Source organism: Acanthisitta chloris, unplaced genomic scaffold, assembly GCF_000695815.1.
Source record: "Acanthisitta chloris isolate BGI_N310 unplaced genomic scaffold, ASM69581v1 scaffold10397, whole genome shotgun sequence".
Classification (NCBI taxonomy): Eukaryota; Metazoa; Chordata; class Aves; order Passeriformes; family Acanthisittidae; genus Acanthisitta; species Acanthisitta chloris.
Genome location: NW_008680952.1, coordinates 1,289 through 24,746, shown reverse-complemented (window position 1 = coordinate 24,746; position 23,458 = coordinate 1,289). Strand labels below are relative to the sequence as shown.

Below are 23,458 nucleotides of genomic sequence, written 5' to 3'. Positions count from 1 at the left end.
AGTTGATTGTGAAGCTACAGTCAACTAGGAAATATCAAAAATAGAAAAAACTGACCTGTACTTCCAGGGACTTGAACTATCCTGATCAGTTCTGCTTGGCCACAAGAAATACATCACCTACAGAATGTCCCCAAAGCACGAATTTATCTCCCAGTTAGGAGGAATGAGCCTGCAGCCTCCCTGCCAGGGAATGGGTGGGAAATTGACCACTTCAGATCCATCCAGAGTGACTAGAATGTGCTCAGAACAGCCTGAGGTGGAAGACTGAGCACAAGGCTCTGCCTTGCTCAGATCTGGGTGTTTACACCCAGACAACTCAGTTAGTTACCTTAAAGTTTGTGCCATTTTCAGGTGTGGATCCTCTTGCTGGTTAAGCTGATACTTCAGGAGTAGTGGTGTATATATTGGCAGGGACAGGGAGAAACTCAAATCATTCCTGCAGGTTGGTCCAGTCAGTCCTGCCTTGTTGTGTCCCAGTGTGTCTCTTCACTCCCAGCCTCTGCATCCCTGGGATCAGGTAATGCATTCTCAGTCTAAACACAGCAAAATTGGGGCTTTCCTTTTGTGCCCTTGGAAAATAAAGCATAAAAGCTTCAGTGAGAGGCTCCTGTTCCTCTTGGCTGTGTGAAAGGAGATCTGACTGAGTCTCCCTGTGAATGCCAGGAGATCTCAGGTGGGATCCAGCAAGCACAGAGGCTGCTGCTGCTGCTGTGTCAGGACCTTTGGCTTTGGGAAGAGGATGCTATTTGAAGTTCATTAAACATGTTGTAGTTGTTTTCCATATGGATTTTGAGGTCCTTCCTTACCTTACTCCTGGTTTTACCTCCTAAAAATTCATAACCGTGTTGTTATGCGAGCTGAGCTTTCAAAATCACTTGTCCCATACAGGACAGGTACACCTGGTGCTTTCCTTTTCCTCATGACTGTGCAGCTCTCTTTGATTTAAGGTTATTCCTTTCCTGATTTGGGGTGTTTCCTTCCCCAATTTGAGGTGATTCTTTTCCTGATTTGAGGTGATTCTTTTCCTGATTTGTGGTGATTCCTTTCCTAATTTGGAGTGATTCCTTTTTCCAGAAGGAGGTTAGAGCAAGTGCCCAGGAAGTCTGAGTCAGTGGAAGAGATTTCTTGGTGTGAGAATGTGTTAAATTGTTAAGAATTAAACATTAATGAGACAACACTTCTCCTTCCACATTACTCTTCTCCCTGCCAAGCTTCTGAGTGACAATTCAGTATTGTTTGCCCTCCTTTCTGAAGGGAGTGAGGAGCACAGAGGTCATGTCTTTGCTCTGGAACACAGGTAAACTCAGGCACTGGTGGAATCCCCAGGAGAGATTTGCATACTCTGCCCGTGGGGAATGAGGAAGGGGAGGAGTGGAATGAGCACTGCTCTGACTAAACTGAAAGGAACACAACAGTCCTGTCTCTGATCACTTGACTATATTTAGCAGGAAGAACAGATTTTGCCCAAGTGAAATCAGTATTTGCACACGTTCACCAGTGCTTGGTGTTCTTTGCCATTGGCTATACCAGTGGTGTGCCTGGGGTTTTCCCCTGATGGATTTGGGAATGTACAGGGGAGGATGTGCTCTGCAGAGTCTTGAATCCCCTCGGGAACTCAACCATGCCTTCTGTCTCCCTCCACATCCCACAGCCATGCCCCAGCACATCCACACATGGCACTGGTCTTATCCCTCACACACACTCATCCCACTGTGTCTGCACAAAATGCTGCAGGAAACTTTCTCCTGCTGCAGCTTAAATTACATTCTCACCCTCTCTGGAACATTCCTCTTGAATTACACTTTTGCCCTCCGCATAATCTCAGCAAAACATGCCACTTCTACAAAGGAGCTATGAAATGATTGCAACAAGTGCTTGGCAAACAGGAGCTTGTTGGACATGCCCCAGGCAGTGAGCAAAGCTCCTGTGGCAGGCAGAGCTCTCCCTGGGCTGGGTGGCTGCATTGCAAGGGTTTCTCGTGGAAATTGACCCCTCTGGTGTGAGGTTTGAGGGAGTTTGATGTGATGCTGTGATATATCAGCTGTCATGGATCCAGGGTGGATGGGACACCCATGACCTTAAGGCCTGGTCTCCTGCATGGAGGCAAAAACTAGGGATGCCCCAGGCATGATCCATCACGGGATGCTGGAGATTTAAAGGAGTGAGACTTATGCTGCAGTGGGAGTGAGGCAGAGGAAAGCAGAGACAGGTGTGAAGCAGAGAGGAGAACAGAAGTGCCTGAGGAACCAGCCTCTCTCCATGTGTTGTCTCCTGATTCCATGTGTGGTTTCCTTGTGGAAAAGACTGAGAACAAGCACTGTCATAGAGTTATAGAGTCATGGAATGTTTGGGTTGGAAGGACCTTAAAGCTCATCCAATCCCACCCCCTGCCATGGGCAGGGACACCTTCCACTAGCCCAGGTTGCTCCAAGCCCCATCCAACCTGGCCAGGAACACTTCCAGGGATGGAGTAGCCACAGCTTCTCTGGGCAACCTGTGCCAGTGCCTGAGCACCCTCACAGGGAAGGATTTTAACACCTATGTCTTTCCCCAACACCTCCTAACTCTTTATTCTGAAATAAAGCTGCCTGTGAGGAGTGAGGGAGTCCCTGCACTGAAGAGGGATGTGCATCTTTGGAAGCTCCTGTGATGTGGCTGCTTCAGTGAGTGGAGAATTGCTGTGCTGCTGCCTGGGCTCCAAGGATTGCTGAATCAGCATGGAAACATGCTTTAGTGCCTGCAGCAGCTGCTGAAATGAGGATGAAATGAAATACCTTCTTCTGGATTAGATACTGTAACATCTCTCATCCCAGCCTGTGTGAAAGTTCAACTGCTTCCTTTGTTCACAAGGTGAAGGACACTTTTGTCAACTCCAGTGTCTGGGGGTTTATTATTCTTCTTAAATAAGGGTCTGTTTCTCTGTTTATTGGCAGTCTAAACCCTCTTTGTACTGTTAAAATCAGTTCTTAGCAGCTGAGCTTTTCATTAAAGGTGCTGATAGGTCATGTGTCATCACAGGTGACCTTCAAGAACACCAAAGAGCAGGTTTTGATCCTGACGAAGCTTGTCCACTGGCCTGGTTCCAGCTGAGGGCTCCCCTTGCCTGTGCCCACAGCTCCTTTCCACTGCTGGAGCATCCCAACGTGGTTTGAGGACTTTTCTCTCTTTGCCTCTCCTGTGCTGGGCATAGAAAGAGAAATCCCTGATGCAGAGTCTCATAGATGATTAGCTATGAGAGGCACAGGTCACTAACCAGCCTGGACATGATTTCTGTATGTGGTAAAGGATGTTCATAGCACAGATCCTCTTCTTCTCCATGTGTGTGCTTCTGGGGTGAGGCCATTGCTTGTCAGACTGGGACAAAGCCAGGCTGAATGAGGCCTTGAGCAATCTGCTCTGGTGGGAGGTGTCCTTGCCCAGGGCAGGGGGTTGGGACTAGATGACCTCTAAGGTCCATTCCAACCCCTAAAATTCTATGATTCTATGACAAGGGCTGTGGAGGAGCTGGTGAGGATCTGCCTTTGGCTATCCCTGAGCGTCCACATGTTCAAACTACTTCTGGATGCAGTGAGGGATTGGTCCAGGCACTTGTCCTGCCTGGTCTTCTCTACTCCAGTTAAACCCACTGGATTAAGTTTTTCTTGATCCATACTGAAATGGAAAGAAAACCAGAGCCTCAGTGTTTATTTGTCATGGAAGGGAAGGTGATCTTGTAATGGGAATAGCCATGGGCCAGCCTGGGTGGCTTCCTGAAACCACTTGGTGACCTATGTCATCCTCCTGACCATGTGCTCTCTGGTGTGACACCCTATGACAATACCTTAGTCACCTGCTGTGACACAAACACTGTTTCTGTGCTCACAGCAGCTATTTACGGCTGTGGTGATGCTCCTGGAGGAGCAGGAGACAGAGCCCCACCTTCAGTGCATGTGGGCCTCACTTCAAGCCAAGTTATAGAAAATTTTATGGAGGAAAACATGTTTCCCTCATCATGGCAAATCCAGGCTCTCCTCTCCTCCATATTACCTGATAATTTATGATCTGGTTTGTGCCTTTTAAAAAGCCCAAAGGAAAAAGTAACTGCTGTTCTCAAAGCTGTGTCAATAAATTCCAGTGGTGAAGTAGCAGCATCCAGCAGGCCCTGCTGAGTCTCAGTTTTTCCAGGCAGGGCACTCCCACCCTTTAGTTAATAATTACCATGAGCAGGTACTGATTTATGGCAGGATGAGATGGAAATAGAAGTCACAAAGTCAATCTGATAATAACAGAAAATCAGCATTTTGTCTTGTTGTTTCATAAATGAGTTCAAATGTAGCCAGCAGAGAAGTAGAATTAAAGGCCCTGCTGAGTCTCAGTTTTTCCAGGCAGGGCACTCCCACCCTTTAGTTAATAATTACCATGAGCAGGTACTGATTTATGGCAGGATGAGATGGAAATAGAAGTCACAAAGTCAATCTGATAATAACAGAAAATCAGCATTTTGTCTTGTTGTTTCATAAATGAGTTCAAATGTAGCCAGCAGAGAAGTAGAATTAATGGCCTCTTCTGTTATCCCAGCTGAATGGCCCTGGTGTTGGGAGAAGGTGTTGAGGGTTGATTGTGCTGCTCCAGAGGCAAAGCTGAGCCAGCTCTCCTTTAGGTTTTGCAGGTGACGTCACTCCAGCTCAACATGACGTGGACTTACTGGATCATCCCCAAATGGAGTTTCATGACAACACTTGACACTGCTGTGCCAGCTGCAGAGCCTGTGATGAGCCCTCTAGCTGTTGTCTTCCCTCCCACACCTCTGGTCTGTCTCAGTGACCTTCACTTCGACAGAGCATTTCTCAACAACTATTGAGTTATGAGTAGTTTTGCCCAGGTTTGGCTTATCCAAGAGCCCTGTCAGCAGCCAATGCCTCCAGAAGATCAGCTCTCCAGCCTGGGGTGACTTGCAGCCCCTGCGTAGCTTCACCTTCCTTCAGTCAGGTTCATTTCCCACCATGTGCTTTTGCTGGATCCTTGGTGAACAGAAGGATGGAGGGCTGATTCCAGGGCTGTGGAGGACGAGGAGCTGCTTGGCATTGCCTTTCCATGGAGCACCTCCCGTGCAGCTTTCCAAGCCAGAAGTGCCCTGGAGATGCCATTGAAGGAGTTTTCCTACCAAACTACACACAAAACTGAAGTGCTCCCTGGATAACTTTCCCTTCCCAATGGAGAACAGATATCAGATAGAGCTATAGCTCCCAACTGCCACAAAACCCCTTCCTTTGGCCCCAGAAACTGCCACCCTCCAGTTCCTGGCTGGAACACAAATCAAGGCCTTACTGGTCATATTTTCTGGGTATCCAGAAGGGATATTCCACAAGGAATCTGGCTTGGCTCCCTATTTCCGGTTCTGGGGGATTTTTGGTAGGTGTAAAATCATCTGCAGTCATTGCTGAGGGTTTGAGGCACCAGGTGTAACTGGGGAATGAAAGGGAAGGTAGGGCTGAGCCTCTCAGCTGGGCTCCAGTAATGATAATATAAGGATCATGTTAATGGTTCAGTGTAGGCTTTATCAAAGAAGAGGGGGAGGGAGAAGGCAGTTTGATTACACAGTGCCCATGAGCCAAGTCATTACCTGAGGCACACATAGGTTCAGGGAGAGGACAAGATGCCCAGGGCTATAATTACCTCCTTGCTGTGGCCCCAGGCAGTGGGGCTGGTCCATAGAAAGAGCTGCTGGTCACCTTGGGTGGGTATGGACAGTGCTCAGAGCTGAGTCTTCGTCACATATGTACACCTGAGGAGCTTTGGGACTTACACTCCAGGGATGTGTTTGTTGGTGGAGTGACAGGACAAGGGGGAATGGCCTTAAGATGAAAGAGGGTGGATTTAGATTGGATATTGGGAAGGAACTATTGAGGGAACTGGCACAGGTTGCCCAGAGCAGCTGTGGCTGCCCCATCCCTGGGAGTGTTCCAGGCCAGGCTGGATGGGGCTTGGAGCAACCTGGGCTGGTGGAAGGTGTCCCTGCCCATGGCAGGGGTGGAACCAGACAATCTTTAAGGTCCTTCCAACGCAAACCATTCTATGATTCTGTGATAACCTTGGCACTGGTGTCTCCCCTAATTTCTGTGCGATCAAACATAGATAAACCGGCCAGAAATCCACTGAAACTATCTCAGCAGGTGACACAGAGCAGTAAGGAAGAGATTGTAACAACTATTCCACACCTCAAGAGCTGCCTGATTTGTATCTTTTACACCAACCCACGTTCTTAATCACCTTCTGGAACTGCTGTGAGCTCATCCCCAGCTGCAGGCAACTCTATCCGTGCAACAAAGTCATAAAAACTACACGTGTCCCGGAAACGCAGCTCGGGGCAGGAGTGCCCCAGTGCCTTGCGGTGCCGCGGGGCTGGCACAGTCCCCACGCCCGGAGCTTCTGGCAGCGAGTCCTCCTCCCCTGCCCTCTGAACTCTGCCCCGCCGCCGGCGTTCGCATGCTAAAAGCGGAGGAAAAGGTACTTGGCCAAATTACGGAGTTTCTGCGCGATGCTGGGCGGAGGAGGAAGATCGGGAACGCCTGAGCCCTGCCTCCGGCTCCAGGGTATTTAACCTCGGGAGTCGTGGCTGGAAACAGAGCGCTGCTCCTTACAGCTCCCAGCTCTACAGCTCACACCGCTCCAGGACACCGTCCTTCCGCGCACATCTCTCCTGCTCACATCGCTCCAGCTTCCACCCGTTTCTGCGCGATGCTGGGCGGAGGAGGAAGATCGGGAACGCCTGAGCCCTGCCTCCGGCTCCAGGGTATTTAACCTCGGGAGTCGTGGCTGGAAACAGAGCGCTGCTCCTTACAGCTCCCAGCTCTACAGCTCACACCGCTCCAGGACACCGTCCTTCCGCGCACATCTCTCCTGCTCACATCGCTCCAGCTTCCACCCCTCCAGACACATCCCTCCAGCTCCCATCCCTCCACATCCTTCCCTTCCGCGCACATCTCTCCTGCTCACATCGCTCCAGCTTCCACCCCTCCAGACACATCCCTCCAGCTCCCATCCCTCCACATCCTTCCACAGGACACATCCTTCCAGCTCCCATCTCTCCAGGACACATCCTTCCAGCTCCCATCTCTCCAGACACATCCCTCCAGCTCCCATCTCTCGATCTCCCTGCGGGGGAGGAGCAGCCGTGGAGAGGATGAGCTGCAGCAGGTACCCGGTGGATGTGAAGGCTGTTGGCTTCATGCAATGCAGAAGACAGAAGGTACTTTAATTTTTATATATTTTGCCCTTTTTTGTCCTTAAATATTATTTTTAAACTAGGAAACTAGGGGGGTTTGAGTTACTCTTCCAGGGGTGTGTTTGCTCACTCATGTGTTGGGATTAGAGCTGTGGGATGTGGGACAAAGGGATTTGTTTAAATGGGTTTAACATTATAAGAAAAATTATTACCTTGGATTTTGCTTTCTTTGTGTCACAGTGCTAGAAAACTCTCTGGGTTCCAACCACTATTATCCATGTGGGGCCCTAAAATTAAGGCATTATTTGTGTAGCTTGAATGTTCAATTTGATTTTCCAATGGGACACTTTTGCACCCTGTAGGCAGAGCTGAACCACAGCTCAGGGCAAGCACCAACTGCCTGAAAAGCTTCCCCTCTTGGATTAAATTCCATTCCCTTTTATTTTGCCAGCACTACATGATGTTTGTGTCTTGGTCAGACCAGAACAACATCCTCATCTACAGGACATTTGAAGACTTTAAGAGATTCCATGTGAGTGGGTTTCCAGCTCCTGGAATTCCAGGATTCAGCTGCTGGGGAGGGGGAAGGAGCCCAACCATGTGCCAAGGCATCACTGATCTCTCCTTTTCTCACTTGCAGAAAGAGCTGAAGAGAAAATTCCCTATTGAGAGTGGCTCCCTCAGAAGATCAGGCAGGACAATCCCCAGGTTTAAGGGTAAGAACAAACCTCTGATGGGCCAACAAACACAAGAGCTGTTGGGGACAGTCAGAACTGTCATGGGCTGAAGTCTCTGAGCCTGACCTTCCTCTGGGGCAGATTAAGAGCTCTCTCTGCCCCTGGCATGGCAACCATGGTTACATCGACATGTTTGGGTCTAGCACAGGCTTAAAACAACCCAGAAAGGCTTTTTGATAGATAATTGCCCTTGGAAAATGAATATTATGCTTTAAATATCGCCCCAGAGCTTCTTGTGACATTGACATGTGAAGAAAGATTAGTTTTATACATTAAAATTGGTGTCAGGAGCTATAAAAAATGACCTGGAGGCAGGGACAGCTGCTGCCTTGGCTTGGACAGGAAGGGTGAAGGTGAGGGCACCTCTGTGTCCAGGCAGCTGCTCCCAAGGCATCCAAAGCCATTCCTGCCTCACACCAGCTCTGCCCTTGTTCTTTTAAAGATGCAGCACTGCAGCAGAGGAAGGTTGGCAAGCTGAACAAGTACCTGGAGATCCTGAAACTGCTGGAAACCTACTCCCAGGAGCTGCTGAAGTTGGATGCAAAAATCTCCCAGGGTGAAGATGTGAATCAGTTTTTCAAGGCACAGACACAAGACCTTGATCCTTCCTTCCCTGAAAACAGGTGTGAGATCACAGCTGTAGCTTTTGGTAGCTCCTGAAGCAGAAATATTATGTGATATGGGTGGAAGAGAAAGAAGTTAATAGCAGGGCAGCTGAGAAGGTGCTGGGTGCTTTAATCCAGGTTTATGCTGTCTCTGCTGCCTTAAAAGCTTTTCTTATCCTACTGCACAAATGATTTCACCTAAATTAATACTGAACTCAACCTTCCACATGAGTTTCTGATCTGAAACTTTACTTTGCAGTGTTGTGATCATGCCATCAGTGTTCAAAGAGGAGCAAAAGCCCCAGGAGCAGCTCTCCTCCATCACACTTCCCCAGGCCTCCCAGAGCTATCGCTGCATCGAAACCTTCCAGACCAAGGACACAAAGAACAAGACCTTCACAGTCACCCAGAAGGAAATTGTTGAAGTGTTGATCAAGGATATGACTGGTATGTCTGAGCAGATTCTTCAGGGTCAGGGCTGGAGGGGCAGATTGAGTCAAAGCTCCATAGTGTCACAGGTGGTTGTCCCTTCTGTCTCCTGTGTTCCCTACCCAGGGATTATTGTCATCTCTTGATTTGCAGGCTGTTAAAAACTGGGTTTTCTTGATCTTTGCAGGATGGTGGCTGGTGGAAAATGCAGACAACCAGATAGCCTGGTTCCCAGCCTCCTACCTGGAGGAGCTTGATGTCCACAGGGACATCCAGAATGCTTTCAGCTCAAATGAGGAGGGTAAGTCTGCTGCTGGATCCCTGGGACATCACCTTCCTCCCACAAAATATGGTCTCTGCAAAACCTCTTCACTTTAATAACTGCTTGGAGTTCTTGCCTGGGGCTCTGAAGCTCTGACTCTTCTGGTCAGCTCTGCCATGAGCTGTGGGGGCATGGAATTAGAGAAGGATTTGGTTTGGAAGGATCTTAAAGCCCATCTCATTCCACCCCTGCCACGGGAAGGTATGCTGTTCACTAGCCCAGGTGCCTCCAATCCTCATCCAACCTGGCCTTGGACACCTCCAGGGATGAGCAGCCACAGCTTCTCTGGGCAACCTCAGTGCCTCACCATGCTCACGGGGAAGAACTTCTTCCTTATATCTAACCCAAATCAATCAGATTAGTGTCCCTGAGCAAACCTCTCACACCCAGGGACACTTAGAATCATAGAATCATCACGGTTGGAAGGGACCTCTAAGATCATCAAGTCCAACCATTAAACTTGCCCACAGCTGAGCTGGTCTGGCACAGGGATGGGACATCTCCACAAGGCAAACCCAACCTCCCCCTTGTCTTGCAGGCAGCCTGTACTTTGTCATGAGAGCCTATGAGGCTCAGAAGGCAGATGAGCTCTCCCTGAACCACGGGGTGGTTGTAGAAGTAGTCAGGAGATCTGATGATGGCTGGTGGCTGATCCGGTAAGGAAACTTTTCCCAAACTCCCATTCCCTTAAAGCCCACCCCTGCCGTGGACAGGGACACCTTCCACTAGGCCAGGTTGCTGCAAGCCCTGTTCAACCTGGCCTGGAACCATTCCAGAGATGGAGCAGCCACAGGTGGTTGGGAGGGAAGGAGCTGGTTACCTGCTCCTCCCTGTAGGATGCACAGGAGCTCCCTGAGCTGTCTGCCTGTGGCTAGGGGTGGTTTCCCTGCCCTCACCTGCTTGCCCAGGTGCTCTGCTCCCTGCCCTTGGTCTGGGCAGGCAGAAGGGCTCTACTCACTGCTCTGTCCCTCCCTGCCCTCAGGTACAATGGCCACACTGGTTACCTGCCCTCCATGTGCCTCCGACCCTACAGGAACCCTCACCACAAGCTCCAGACCATCATCAGCTGTGGCCTCAACACCTCCACCACCAACCTCAGTTGCTCCTTGACACCTCCCCAGGCACGGGGGAAGGCCCTGGGGCAGTCCAGGGTGCAGCCAGGCTCTTCCTTGGGCTCCAGCCAAGAGGACATGAGCTCTCAGCGAGGCAGATCGAGGTCCCTGCCCAGGGCCAGCTCCACCCCCGAGCTGGAGTCGGACAGCTCTTCTCTGGGCTCGGGTGGCAGCAGCGAGAGGGACACGAGGCTGGGCTGGAAGCCTGACCTGTCCCGCTCCCTACCCGAGGTGGAGCAGGACAGGAACTCTGCCCTGCCCAAGCCCAGCAGCAAGTCCCCATGCCTCTCCCTGCAGGACAGGAACGATTCTGGCTTCATGGAGTCCTCTGCAGCAGATCTGAGCACATCCCTCCCCACCCCAGAGCTGGCCACAAGCATGCCCAAGGTGCCAGTGCGTCCCTCGGCACAGGAGATCCTGCAGAAGTGCAGCACGGTGACCAAACGTGCTGTGCAACAGGGTGTCCCTCGCCCTGCCCTGCAGGCTCTGCTCCCACCCCACAGTTCCGACTAGTGCCCCTGGGGCTGGGACACCCACCCAGCCCCAGGGCCCAGCCTGAGACCTCTTCACCAGGGCCAGGGGACAGACTGGAACCCTCCTTACCAGGGTCCTAGGACAGCCTGGGACCTCCTGACCAGGATCCTAGCAGAGCCTCAGGGCTTGGGGCTGGCTCATCCCAAGGACATTGTTAGACCCCCAAAGGATACACACGTGTCCATCGCCTCCCAGGGCAGCAATTCCTCCTGCAGCCTGCACAGGGAGTCTGGAAGGGAGTTACTGGGAGAGGATTTAGTGGTTTAACCCATTAGGGGAGTCATGGATCTGCAGCTCCTAAGTTGGGATCTAGCAGCTCTTAAGGCAGGATCTGCAGCTCCTAAGCTAGACGTCACTTGGAATTATTAGTTCTCCCTCAGGCACGTGTTGATCCTGCCCTGCAGTATGTGAACATTCCAATTGGCGCATTATTCCCCACCCTGGAGGGCACAGGAGTGTCACCAAAGGGATTTAAGGATCATCCACGGCACCTTGAGCTACAGTCACTGGGCTGGGGAGGGATGGGATGATGCAGCATTAACCTATTGTATATAGATACATATTTAAGCTGTTCTTTGGGTGTTGGTTTGGGGTTTTTTTTTCCCTGTGATTTTAGATCAGTTTGGGTAGTGAAGAGGCCACCAAATATGATCTGCTGAAGGGCTGTGAGAACAAAACCCCACTGAGGAGGAATTTCAGCCCTGGCTGTTCTCTGCAGTGTGTCTGTGCAGGCACAGAGCACCAACAGGAGCCACAGCTTATGTCCCACCTCGGCAGGGGACAGAGGTCACTTTCATGGACAGAACATTCTCCTCCAAGGACTCTGATAGTTCCTGAAACAGCAGTTCACAACCTCAACTTGTTTGCTACAACTGAGTTAGCAAAATAGTTCTAGGGATGTTAATTTTTCTTTCCATTTTTAGCTTTAATTGTAGTTTTTCTCTTACCTGTTAATATTTTTTAGAAACAACTTGAGGCGTTTGTATTGCTCTGAGTTTTATACATTTTTTTGTCTGTAAAATAAAATGCACATAAATAGCTCTGAAGGTTTATACTTGTTTATACTGGAAGGTTTGGTTTATACTTGGTGTTTGTGCTTTCTACTTTCATTTGCTACCTAGGGAATGAAAGTTGTGCTTCTCGCCCTCCCAGGTGTTAAATTTGGGGTGGGAACAGGTGAGACTTGGTCCAGGCTGCTCTGCCCAAAGTCTCCCGCTTCCAGAAAGCTTTTAAATCCCAAGACAGCTTGTTGGGATTCCACATTTTCTTCAAATTAAATGTTGTTGAGTACCTGAAAATTCAGGGTGTGAAAATACAACCAGTTTGGCCAAAGAAATGAGCTTCTCCTCTCACCTTCAGCCCTGAGATTAGATGCTGCATTTGTCTTAGAAATTAAACTTCAGCATTTATTATATAAAATAAGGGAATAATCAACCCAGTGGCTCCTGAAGGGACAGAGCTCCGGGTGGTGGCAGAGTGTCACAGTGTCCCACTGTCCTGCTGAGCTGTGCCTGCCAACCTCATGTTCTGCCACAGGAAGTCGATGAACATGGAGGCCTGGAGCAGTCGGCTCAGGCGCTGGAAGTGACGCTCTGCAGGGGGAGAAAGGGTTGGGATCGTGGAAGAGAGAGCCTGGGATAGGATACAAACATCTGGGGGGGGTTCAAACTGCAGAGGAGAAGGGCTCCAGGGCAATCTCAGAGCCAATTCCAGGGCTTAAAGGAGCTCCAAGAGACCAGCAGAGGCACTTGGGACAAGGCGTAAAAGAGACAGGACAATGAATGGCTTTCACTGCCAGAGGACAGGGATAGATGAGATATTGGGAAGGAGTTCTTCCCTGTGAGGGCACTGAGGCACTGGCACAGGTTGCACAGAGCAGCTGTGGCTGCTCCATCCCTGGGAGTGTTCCAGGCCAGGTTGGATGGGGCTTGGAGCAACCTGGGCTGGTGGGAAGTGTCCCTGCCCATGGGACTGGATGGGCTTTAATGTCTCTCCCAACCCAAACCCTTCCAGGACTCCATGATCCATGTCCCAGGACAGCCAGGCCCAGCAGTGACTCACCTGTGTATGGCAGAAGAGACTCCACAGCAGAGTTGATGCCTGAGAGCTGCAGGAGGCTGTCAGGTTCCTCATGCCTCAGGAGGGTCTCCAGGACAGCCTGGGCCTCGTGGCAGTGCCGGGAGTTGGTGTTCCAGGTCACCAGGAAGGCCAGCACTGCCTCTGAGGGGGGAAGGACACTGCTCTGCACTGGCACATGGGAGATGCCAAGCTGGAAAACATCTCTAGGGTCTTACTGAGCAGTTCAGCTCCCACAGAGAGTGAGTGATGAGCCCCGAGGGGCAGAACAAGGATGGACACAACTGTTTGTGGAGCTGCCGCATCCTGAATGTGTGGATTGATGAGGTCCTGATGGCCCTGAATGTCACTTGTTTGGGGAGATGCTGGGCAGAAACACACACACAAGCTCAGAGCAGTTCTGGTGAGCACCACAGGCAGTAGGCCTGGGCAGCAATCCTGCCCCAGGGTGCTGGGAGCTCATCCTGCCTGACAGTGCTGGGAGCAAATGCCAAGCCTAGGAAGATTCTGCTTTTAATACCCTGTGAGGGTGCTGAGGCACTGGTACAGGTTGCCCAGAGCAGCTGTGGCTGATCCATCCCTGGGAGTGTTCCAGGCCAGGTTGGATGGGGCTTGGAGCAACCTGGGCTGGTGGAAGATGTCCCTGCCCATGGCAGGGGGTGGAACTGGATCTTTAAGGCTCTTCCAACCCAAACCATCCCAGGATTCCATTTCCATGACTCCAATTTCAGTTGAGAAAACAAATCCCTAACCTGAGAGTTTTTAGCACTTAATCCATGTTGTCACAAACCTTTCTGATCCTTCCTGAGCTGAACAATGTTCTCTTCCAGGTGTTTCCTCCCCTCAGGTTCCTTGAGGATTGCTGCAGGGAGAGAAATTAAAAGTTCAGGCAAGAGCCCAGCCCTGGAGAAGGTGTTCTGGAAGCAGAGAGGGCAGGGAAATGCCTCCAGTGTGACTTGGACTCACCTTTGACCACCATCAACACAGTGTGTGGCCGATCCAGGGAGATGGCCAAGCCCAGAGCTTTGAGGTACCTCTTCTCATGCAGCAGGTTGGAAAGCTCTTGCTCTCTGGAGAACAATCAGAATCAAGAGTGAGACCAGCATTTGGGAGATGAAATAAAACACTATACAGAAAGATTTGGCAATAACTGTGCAACAATTTAAAGACAAGAAGTCAGTGGTGCTTGGCAATAAATGCCTCAGTGCCCTCAGCCTGCAGGTGACACCCCTGATCACCTCTAGAGGGAAGAGAAAGTGAGAGCAGGTTGTAGTGGGTTGATTTTGCTTGTCTCAGCAGTGCTTAAACACAAACTAATCCCTTGCGAGGCTGCAGCATCAAAGTCAGGCTGTGCAGAGCTCAGCTACCAGGGGGAAGGAACCACTGTGCCCTCCTAGCCTCTGAACAGCTCAGTGATGGGATATTGGGATGAGCTGGATGCCTCCGGGTGTGGACACTGCCTTTCACAGCTCATTTGTGCACAACTCACTTCAGTATCTGCTCCTCCTGCTTAGCTTGTGCTTCTTTCTCCTCAATTTCAGTGACATCCTAGAAGAAAACAGGGTAATACTTTATCAATCACTGCTTTACTGCAGATGACTTTTTTTAGCCACAAAGTGATTAGGAAAACACTTCTTGTGGTTCTCTAGGCCGAGTCCTTTGAGTGCTGCATCCAGCAAACAACTTCCCTCCAGACTGCAGAGGCTGAGGACTATTGCTGTTCCTTTAACATCAGCTGGGGAAAGACTGTAAGGCCAAAAAACCCCAAACAAGCCTTAGTGACCCAAATGAGAAGAGCACATGAGTAGCAAGCCCTAAGCTCTCCAATTGTGTCAGCTGTACCTGCCAGAGGGTGATGCAGGAGTCACTGGAGCCTGTTACAACCATGTCATCTTGTTTGTTGGAGTGAAGGCCCCAGATTTTGTCTTCATGCCCATCTAAGGTTTTCACACACTCATTTGTTTTAATTGTCCAGAGCTTTATGAGACCATCAGATCCACTTTGGGGAGAGAGAGTGACACAACAAGATCAATCAGTAAGTGGAGAAATCCATTCTTGTCCCACCTCAAACTTGTCCCACTCCAATGCCTTCCAAGCAGGAGAATTAACTAAAGGTCTGCAGGATGAGATGTACCCTTAGCTTTGCTTATCATCCATGTCCCCAAAAATCAGTGACACAAATGGAATCCATGGAAGAAATGGAGAATAGGAAGGTTAATTTAAGCCCTGCACAAAGCTTGGCCTAAACATGGCACCTTCCTGTCAGGTCCTTCATGTGGACTCTTCCAAGGACTCTCTGGACACAAGACTCTTCCTTTCTGCTGCTGAGCTAAGAGATTCCCTCCTGGTCTCTTCCCCAGGCTCCTGGAGCAGCACATACCTGCTGAGCAGCTGTGCCCCTCTGCTCACAAAAATGATCTTCAGGACAGAGGCATCATGGCCTTCAAAGGTCTGGAAAACAGAAGAGAAGCTCAGCAGTGTTGGACACTGTCAGGTCTTTGCAGAGTTTTCTTCCAAGAGGATAATTTTTACTCATAAAGCCCAATTCCAGGTTTTTGAAGATCCTTAAACAGTCAGGTGGAAGGAGATGATTCTGCCTCTCTACCCTGCTCTGGTGAGGCCCCACCTGGAGTGCTGCACACAGTTCTGGTGTCCCCAACGGCAGAAGGACATGGAACTTTTGGAGCAAGTCCAGAGGAGGCCATGAAGCTGAGAAAAGGGTTGGAGCACCTTCCCTATGGAGAGAGTTGGGACTGTTGAGCCAGGAGAAGAGAAGGCTGTGTGGAGAACTCTGAGCAACCTGCCAGGAGCTGAAGGGGCTCCAGGGAAGCTGCAAAGGGACTCTGGTTAGGAACTGCAGCAACAAGACAAGGAGTAATGGGGATAAATTGAAAGAGGGAAATCGACATGAGATCTTAGGCAGAAGTTTTACCCTGTGTGGGTGGTGAGACACTGGCACAGGTTGCCCAGGGAGGCGGCTGCCCCAGCCCTGGCAGTGTTCACAGCCAGGTTGGATGAGGCCTTGAGCAACCTGCTCTGGTGGGAGGTGTCCTTGCTCAGGGCAGGGGTTGGGAATGGATGATCTCTAAGCTCCATTCCAACCCCTCAACAGACTATGAAATCCCAAGGCTTTGCCCAGTTCCAGGAGTCCTCACCTTGAGGCAGCTGAAGTCCCTCAGGCCCCACAGCTTCAGGGTGCCATCTGCTGAGGAGGTGGCCAAGACCTGATCCACAGGAGAGAACTGCACACACCAGATGCCACGTTTGTGGCCAGAGAACACTCCCAGCAAGGAGCAGTCGGAGCAGGACCACAGCTTGGCCACTCTGTCCTGAGAGCCTGTGGCCAGCAGCTTGTCATTGGGGGACACTGCCACGCTGTTGATGTCCTAGGGGGAGGACAAAGCAGAAAGAGCCTTTGCTCTGGCTGTGGGACAGGGAATCAGTGCAGGTTGTAACACAGCAGAAGGATTCAGGCACTTAAAGCATGTCCCGGTGTGAGGTGGAGCTCTACCTTGTCGTGGCCTTTCTCAGTCACTCTTGCATGGAGAGTTTCTGGGCTGGAGGGCAAAGCTGCTCTCGCCTTGGAAGTGAGTGATTCAGGGATGTTCCAGATCTTGATGGTGCAATCCTGGCTGCTGGTGACAATGAAGCTTTGCTTCAGTCTGAAGAGAATAAGTATGTCAAGTTAGGAAGCAAATCAGTGGCTTCTCCTGCACAGGGAAAAGGTTTTCTCCTCCCCTTCCTGGGTCAGCACACACTCAGCCACTGCTGGGAAGTGGAGAAGTGGGTTTGTGGCTTTTCAAGCTCTCTTTCATTTCCCTCAGGTCCCTAGTACAGCCTGCAGCAGTTCAGACACCAGGGAAGAGCACTGCCACCTCCCTTCATTCACAGACGGGTGCAAAAGCTCTTGGACAAGGAAACTGTGCTGCCAGGCACACAGACTAAGAAGAGCTGATGTGCCACTCAAGCAAACACCTTCAGAGACACATTCCTTCGCTCCTCAGCCCTCTTCCATCACTCAGGCTTTCCCTGGCAACCAGAGTGATTCCCCATCTCTGGGAGTGCCCAAGGCCAGGTTGGATGGGGCTTGGAGCAACCTGGGCTAGTGGAAGGAGTCCCTGCCCATGGCAGGGGTAAAATGAGATGGATTCCTTCCAACTCATTCCAAGATTCTATAAACTTATCCTTCTGCTGCTCTTTAAGGCAAACAGGAATTAGCCTAATGATGAAATGCAACTTCCCAACTCATGGACAGACAAATGTGCACCTAAATACCCAAAATGATCCTTCCCATCTCTGGGAACCTCCAGCCAGGAGGGATGGAACAAGAGGATTTTTAATGTCCCTCCCAACCCAACCCAACCCAGTCAATGCTTCTATGATCTCTTCAGGCTTCAAACACCATGAGGAGCAGCAAGGAAGGGCAGCATGGCCTGGGGGCAGACACCCACCAAGATATTCACCCTGAGGAGCAGCAGAGCAGCCACAGAGGGAGACAAGCCCTCAGGGATTTGTCTTTTGTCTTACCTGGAGCAGGCCACAGCTCCCACCCCATGGGCATGGCCCAGGCCCAGTCCCACACACATCACCCTGCCAGCCTTGCCCATCCTCCACACTCGGATGCTCTTGTCCTGTAGAGGAAGAGAACACAAACTCTGTGCTTTGCTAGCAAGTCATCACTTCCCTGTGCTTCCACCACACCCCTAAGGCCTCAATTTTCCAGCCTGAACCTTTGCCTGCCTTTGTCAGAGCATGAGGGGAGACACAGCTGAACATGCCAAGGCTCCAAGCTGGGATTGCAGTGTGGAGGTTCATTTCTGGGGGTATCAGGGCACTTGACACCTTCTCTTCCAACATGGAAACTCTATCAGTCTCCCACTAAGGACTTGTATGAACTCTTCTCCAGACCCAAACGGTTGGAGAAGGAAAAGTCTCCTTTGGGCTAATAAACTACCATCAATTTCCCAAGGATGATGTTAAAAAGGGAGAGTGGAAGAAAATTCTCTTTTCCCAGGGATGACATTAAAAAAAGGAGAGTGGAACAACCTTCCATTTGGGAATGCAGCAGACAGGAATTGTCTGGAGTGCCCAAACCAATATAATTCTGCCCATAGAGGTCACTAGGATGAGGAGTTTCTGGACATGGGGAGAAGGGACACACCTTAGCACAGGTGACAAACATCAGACCTTTCTTGAAGACATCCAGAGCCAGGATTGTATCTAAAGAGGAGAAATAAAAGCAGGTGGATGCACAGTGAGACTGAAATGGGACAACAGAAATGTGACAATTAATGATCCCAGTGCTAATGATGGGGGACAGGCCTGGGACATGTCACCCACACTCCTAGGGGGTGACTGGCTACAGCTGTGAGTCTATCCCACCTTGAGTTCAAATTTAAGTGCTCTCAGTGATGGTAGGCCATATCCTTTCTCCACACAACCCCCAAAGCTGCTGTGGTGCTGCTCCAGACAGAACTCAAGGACTCATCCCCACAGAAGGTGGCTAGAGAAGGCCCTGCCCACCTCCCATCCAGGTCATGCTGCCACACACCTGTGTGGCCATAGAGGATCTGGCAGTGGGATGTGGCCAGCTCAAACACCTTCAGCTGGGGGCTGTTGGTAGCCACAACGATGTGAGAGTCACCAGGGCCCAGGAACTTCACATCCAGGACCTCATCATTGTACCCTGCAAGCTGCAATGGGAACAGTCAGTAGGGAAAAGGCACTTGACAGAGACTGGATGGCATGTGGGGGTGGCTACTGCCACTTCTTAGTTAATACTGGGTGTAAAAGTCTGTTCTGCACACAGGAAGGAGTTCTGGCTAGGCCTGGTCTGCTCTTACTCCTGTGTTAGTGCAATGTTCCTCCAAACAGCCCCAGAAGTGACATTTCTGGCACCAAGGAACAGCTCCAGGACAGGCTGGAGATAAGAGCAGCCCTGGACAAAGCTCTCACCATTGGATCAATCAGGCTGGAAAAGACCTCTGAGATCAAGTCCAACCTGTGACCTAACACCAACATGTCAGCTAGACCATGGCACTGAGCACCATGTCCAGGCAGTCCTGGAACACCTCCAGGGATGGTGACTCCACCACCTCCCTGGGCAGCTCCAATGCCTGACAGCCCTTTCCATGGAGAAATTCCTCCTGATGTCCAACCTGAAGCTCTCCTGGTACATCTTGAGACTGTGTCTTCTTGTCCTGTCATGTTTATTGGGAGCAGAGCCCAACCCCAGCCTGGCTGCACCTCCTGACTTGTAGAGAGCAACAAGGTTCCCCTGAGCCTCTTCAGAAGCAGAGCTGCTCCTAAATCATGGATAGAGCAAAAAGGTTGTCACCTGCTTCCTGAGCTGAAGGGTATGAGCATCATAGAAGACAATATGGTGCTCCACAGACACAGTGACCATCTCCATCCTCTCAGGGACAAAGAGGCAGTGGGTGAGGCTGTGCTCACTGGGTTCCTCCTGCAGCTCAAAGGGCACAGCCTGGCTGTGCACACAGGCACCTGTGGCCACCTCCCACACCTTCAGGATGCCTAGGAATGATGAAAGAAATAATGTCAGAGCCAGTGCTTCACACAGAGGTTGTGTAAGGAATGGTATTCAAACCCTGTGGCCTACTGCGACACGGTGCAAGCTCTGGGACTGCTCTAAGTCCTGCTCTAAGGCAGAACTGGGGTGAGATCCAGTCACAGCTGCATGAAGAGCCACAATGTTTTGCTTCCTCAGCCAAAATCACACTTTACTGCAGTTTCAAAACACAGTTAAAGCTCCAGAACACGCCTGACCCATCCTGCTCAGCCACTGCTGCCACAGGGACTCAGGAACAGGATCTGTTCTCCAACTCAAGCCTTCTGCCATGCAAAAACACATCCCAGGGATAACTCAGGGAGGCTGTGGCTGCCCCAACCTTGGCAGGGCTCATTCCAGCTTGGATAAAGCCTGGAGCAACCTGGTCTGGTAGAGGTGTCCTTTCACCAGGACTAAATGATCTCTAAGGTCCATTCCAGCCCCTTAACACATTATGATTCTTAGCATTCTCAAACAGCAATGAGGTGTCTGAGGTACTTCCCTTCAGCCTCCAGACCTGTCAGTGGCACTCACCTTTACTTCCAGCTGTCACAAAGTGCAGCCCTGGTTTCTTCACACCCAGCTGAGAGAAATCTCCTGTTTCAGGCAACAGCACAGCAGCTTCCACAGTCTGCAAGAGAGGAGACAGTCATGGAGCAGAGCCAAAAGGCTCTGGGGAGGGACAGACACCTGATTTCACTATACATAGAACCTAAAGAGGGAGAGGCACCATAAGACCATGAAGGATCTCAAAGCAATAAACAAAGTGCAGTCTCACCTCGTAGACAGGGACAGTCCTTGTGCTCTCCCTGGTCTGCAGGTCCCACATGATGCAGATCTTGTCACGGCCAGAGCTGCAAGTGAGAGCAGCAGTGTCAGGGCTGAGTCCCTTCAGCTAAAGCTTTGAGGGCACATTTAGCATCTCCAGAGATGCCATTTCTCACCCCACCATCCCAGCTGTGGCTGCCCCAGCCCTGGAAGACCAGATTGGATGGGGCTTGGAGCAACCTGGGCTAGTGGGAAATGTCCCTGTCCAGGACTGGATGAGCTTTAAGGTCCTTCCAACCAAAAACATTCCAGGAAGCCATGATTCCATTCCACAGGTGACACCATCAGTAACCCACTGAGCACTTCCTTCCCCAGACCCTCCAGAATACCCAGTCCTGGCTAGGACACAGCCTGAATGGGAGAGACAAGCTCAGCCCCTACCAGGAGGTACCTCAGCAGTGTGTTCCCATCTGCAAATGCCAGGGAGGTGACAGCACTGAAGTGTCCATCCAGCACTGCCACACACTTGCTGGATTTGAGGCTCCAGATGCGGATTTTGTAGTCCATGGAGGAGGAGAAGAGCTGCAGGCGGGAGAGGTCAGGGTGGAACTCCACCAGGCTGGGCAGGAGGAGATAACAGCACAGCAATAAACCTTCTGCAGTGCTCATGTAATAAATACACATTCTGCACAGTTCCAGGACAGGTTGGCTGGGGCTAGGAGCAACCTGGGCTAGTGGAAGGTATCCCTGCCCATGGCAGCAGGTGGGATGAGAAGAGCTTTAAGGTCCTTCCAATCCAACCCATTCCATGTTTCCATGACAGATCAATTGGCACAAATCTATAAGGGATTTTCTTTGTAGGATTTGATTGTTCTGCCACCCACCAGAGCAATTTACTCTTATTTTTACCAGTGCTTTCATGTTGTTGGAATATATCACTCTGTATCCCATTTGGAATCCAACAGATCTGAGGGTTAGTGGTGACTGTGGAGGTGGTGCTGGTTAGACTTGATGATCTTAAAGGGTTTTTCCAACCTTAACAATTCAGTGATTCTAGGAAACTTGTTAACCAAATGTTTTCTCTCTGGGCTAGAACCACATCTCTGCTCTCAAAATCCAGGAGGAAGAGCCCAGGACCTGCTTGGAATGGGGCTTCATGTTCCATGAACTCAAGGAGTGACTGAAACACCCTAATCTCAGCACCACAGTGATGCCCAGGACTGACACACGTGGCTGGTCCTTACTGTACCACTCCAGAAGATCCTTTCAGGTTGTGTGTGCAGTACTGTTTGATCATGTCCCAGATCTTAATGGTGCTGTCACAGCCACCGAGGGAAAGAAAACATTTGGGAATGAATTATAGAGGAGAGAGACGTGGGAGGTCCAGCATATCATCACCTGCAGAACCTCAGGGGTGCAAAGGCAAGAGAGAGAACAATGAACCAAATAACAACCCCCAGAGCAGGAGAAGCCCATAGAGCACCTTACACTGAGTCAGACTTGAGATGCAATGAAGTTATGGGTCATTCCTGAGCTCCTCCAGCTCCAAACTTCCCTGATCCACCCCAGGAAAGCTACACTGCTCTGTCTCATAGATGTCTGGTGTTTATCAGCACTTGATCATGTGTATTTTTGACAGAACACTGAGAGGATCCTTTGCTGTCACATTGTCATTTCCACCTGAGTAAAACAGAATCCCAGTTGGGGTTGGAAGGCACCTCTAGAGATGATCCAGTCCAACACCCTGCCCAGAGTCACCTGGAGCAGGTGACACAGGAACACATCCAGGTGGGTTTGAATGTCTCTAGAGAAGGAAACTCCAAGCCCTCTCTGTTCCACTTGTTGCAGGGCTCTGCCACCTCCATGGAAAGCAGCTCTCCCTCAGGCTAAGGTGAAACTTGTGGTTCAGTTTATGGCCATTGCTTCTTGTCCTGTTTCTGGGCACCACTGACCAGAGCATGGCACCATCTTAACACCCCTTGGAGATACTTGTATGGATTGATGAGATCCCTCTCAGCCTTCTCCAGACTAACCAGGCCCAGCCCTACACTCTATCCTCATCAGAGATGTTCCAGGCTCCTCATCATCTCTGTGGCCCTTATGAACCCTCTCCAGCAGCTCTTTGAGGAGCTCAGAACAAGGCACAATACTCCAGATGTGCCTCACTGGAGCCACCTCTGGAGCACTAAACCTCCCCTGTGTGTCTGCACTGAGGAGGTCCCACAGCCAGCTGAGGAAAGCAGCAGAAAGGTCACTTGGCAGTGTCCTGTGCCCATACCTGTGGCCAGCAAGGTGGCAGAGGGGTCAAAGGCCATGGTAGCCACAGGGGCAGTGTGCACAGCTCTCCAGGTCCTCACACAGCTCTTCTCCCTCCACTCCCACTGCCTCAGCAGCATAGCTCTGCTCCCTGTAACCAGCACCTGGAACAGACAAGGGAGCACAGTTAGGCTCTGCTTTGGATTCAGTTTGTCTCTGCACACACAGGGCACAGAAACTCCTGAGGAGCTACGCATGGGTGTGACTCCCCCCCAGGAGGAGACACTGAGGGAAGGACCTGAGGAGTCTCCATGAGGATCTCTGGCAGCACAGAGGCAATACAATAGAACCATGTGATAGAATCATGGAGTATCCTGAGCTGAAGGACCCACAAGGTTCATCCAGTCCAACCCCTGTCCCTGCATAGACACCCCAAAATCCCTCCCTGTCCCTGGGAATGTTGTCCAAACACTCCCTGAGCACCTCCAAGTGACACACTCACCTTGTCATCGGGGCTGAGCACAAAGGCAGTGACATCCTCCTCCTCCTCCTCCTGGGAAGACAGGAGGTAAATCCCAGTTAATCCACCCATGGAGCACCCTCAGAGTGGGTGTTCTGTTCCCTAGGTGGCTCTGCTGGACTGAGCACAGCCTGAGACACACAGGTAACTCCTGTGTCTGGGATCATTCCCATCCTCCCTGTGCTCCTCACCAGCTGTGGGAAACCCCCAGGAGAGGCTGCTCCCCCTCACCTGCTGCAGACAGTGCAGGAGAGCTCCTGTCTCCACATCGATGATGTTGACTTTGCTCCCACAGGGGCAGAACATGAACTTCCCATCGCTGTTTAT

At 50.9% G+C, this 23,458-nt stretch overlaps 2 protein-coding genes across 2 annotated transcripts in view; one reads left to right on the top strand and one right to left on the bottom strand.

Moving 5' to 3' along the window:
- Nucleotides 1–7,661: 7,661 nt before the first annotated feature.
- On the top strand, nucleotides 7,662–10,922 carry NOXO1 (NADPH oxidase organizer 1). Its single transcript, XM_009077918.1, has 7 exons — nucleotides 7,662–7,736; nucleotides 7,845–7,920; nucleotides 8,390–8,564; nucleotides 8,806–8,993; nucleotides 9,163–9,276; nucleotides 9,836–9,953; nucleotides 10,280–10,922. The coding sequence occupies exons 1-7, from the start codon at nucleotides 7,662–7,664 to the stop codon at nucleotides 10,920–10,922; spliced, it is 1,389 nt and encodes a 462-aa protein (XP_009076166.1).
- A 1,500-nt stretch (nucleotides 10,923–12,422) lies between these two features.
- Nucleotides 12,423–23,458, bottom strand: part of TBL3 (transducin (beta)-like 3) — an 11,470-nt gene continuing 434 nt past the window's right edge. Inside the window, exons 3-22 of the mRNA XM_009077917.1 lie at nucleotides 23,363–23,451; nucleotides 23,114–23,161; nucleotides 22,636–22,775; nucleotides 21,600–21,686; nucleotides 20,807–20,974; nucleotides 20,366–20,441; nucleotides 20,122–20,218; nucleotides 19,357–19,553; nucleotides 18,571–18,712; nucleotides 18,181–18,239; nucleotides 17,547–17,650; nucleotides 16,531–16,681; nucleotides 16,175–16,405; nucleotides 15,400–15,470; nucleotides 14,862–15,018; nucleotides 14,509–14,567; nucleotides 13,986–14,089; nucleotides 13,810–13,881; nucleotides 13,005–13,163; nucleotides 12,423–12,535 (exon numbers count right to left, since the gene is read on the bottom strand). Of these exons, the coding sequence (XP_009076165.1) occupies nucleotides 12,423–12,535; nucleotides 13,005–13,163; nucleotides 13,810–13,881; nucleotides 13,986–14,089; nucleotides 14,509–14,567; nucleotides 14,862–15,018; nucleotides 15,400–15,470; nucleotides 16,175–16,405; nucleotides 16,531–16,681; nucleotides 17,547–17,650; nucleotides 18,181–18,239; nucleotides 18,571–18,712; nucleotides 19,357–19,553; nucleotides 20,122–20,218; nucleotides 20,366–20,441; nucleotides 20,807–20,974; nucleotides 21,600–21,686; nucleotides 22,636–22,775; nucleotides 23,114–23,161; nucleotides 23,363–23,451 (2,324 nt within the window). The remainder of the gene's footprint in view (nucleotides 12,536–13,004; nucleotides 13,164–13,809; nucleotides 13,882–13,985; nucleotides 14,090–14,508; nucleotides 14,568–14,861; nucleotides 15,019–15,399; nucleotides 15,471–16,174; nucleotides 16,406–16,530; nucleotides 16,682–17,546; nucleotides 17,651–18,180; nucleotides 18,240–18,570; nucleotides 18,713–19,356; nucleotides 19,554–20,121; nucleotides 20,219–20,365; nucleotides 20,442–20,806; nucleotides 20,975–21,599; nucleotides 21,687–22,635; nucleotides 22,776–23,113; nucleotides 23,162–23,362; nucleotides 23,452–23,458) is intronic.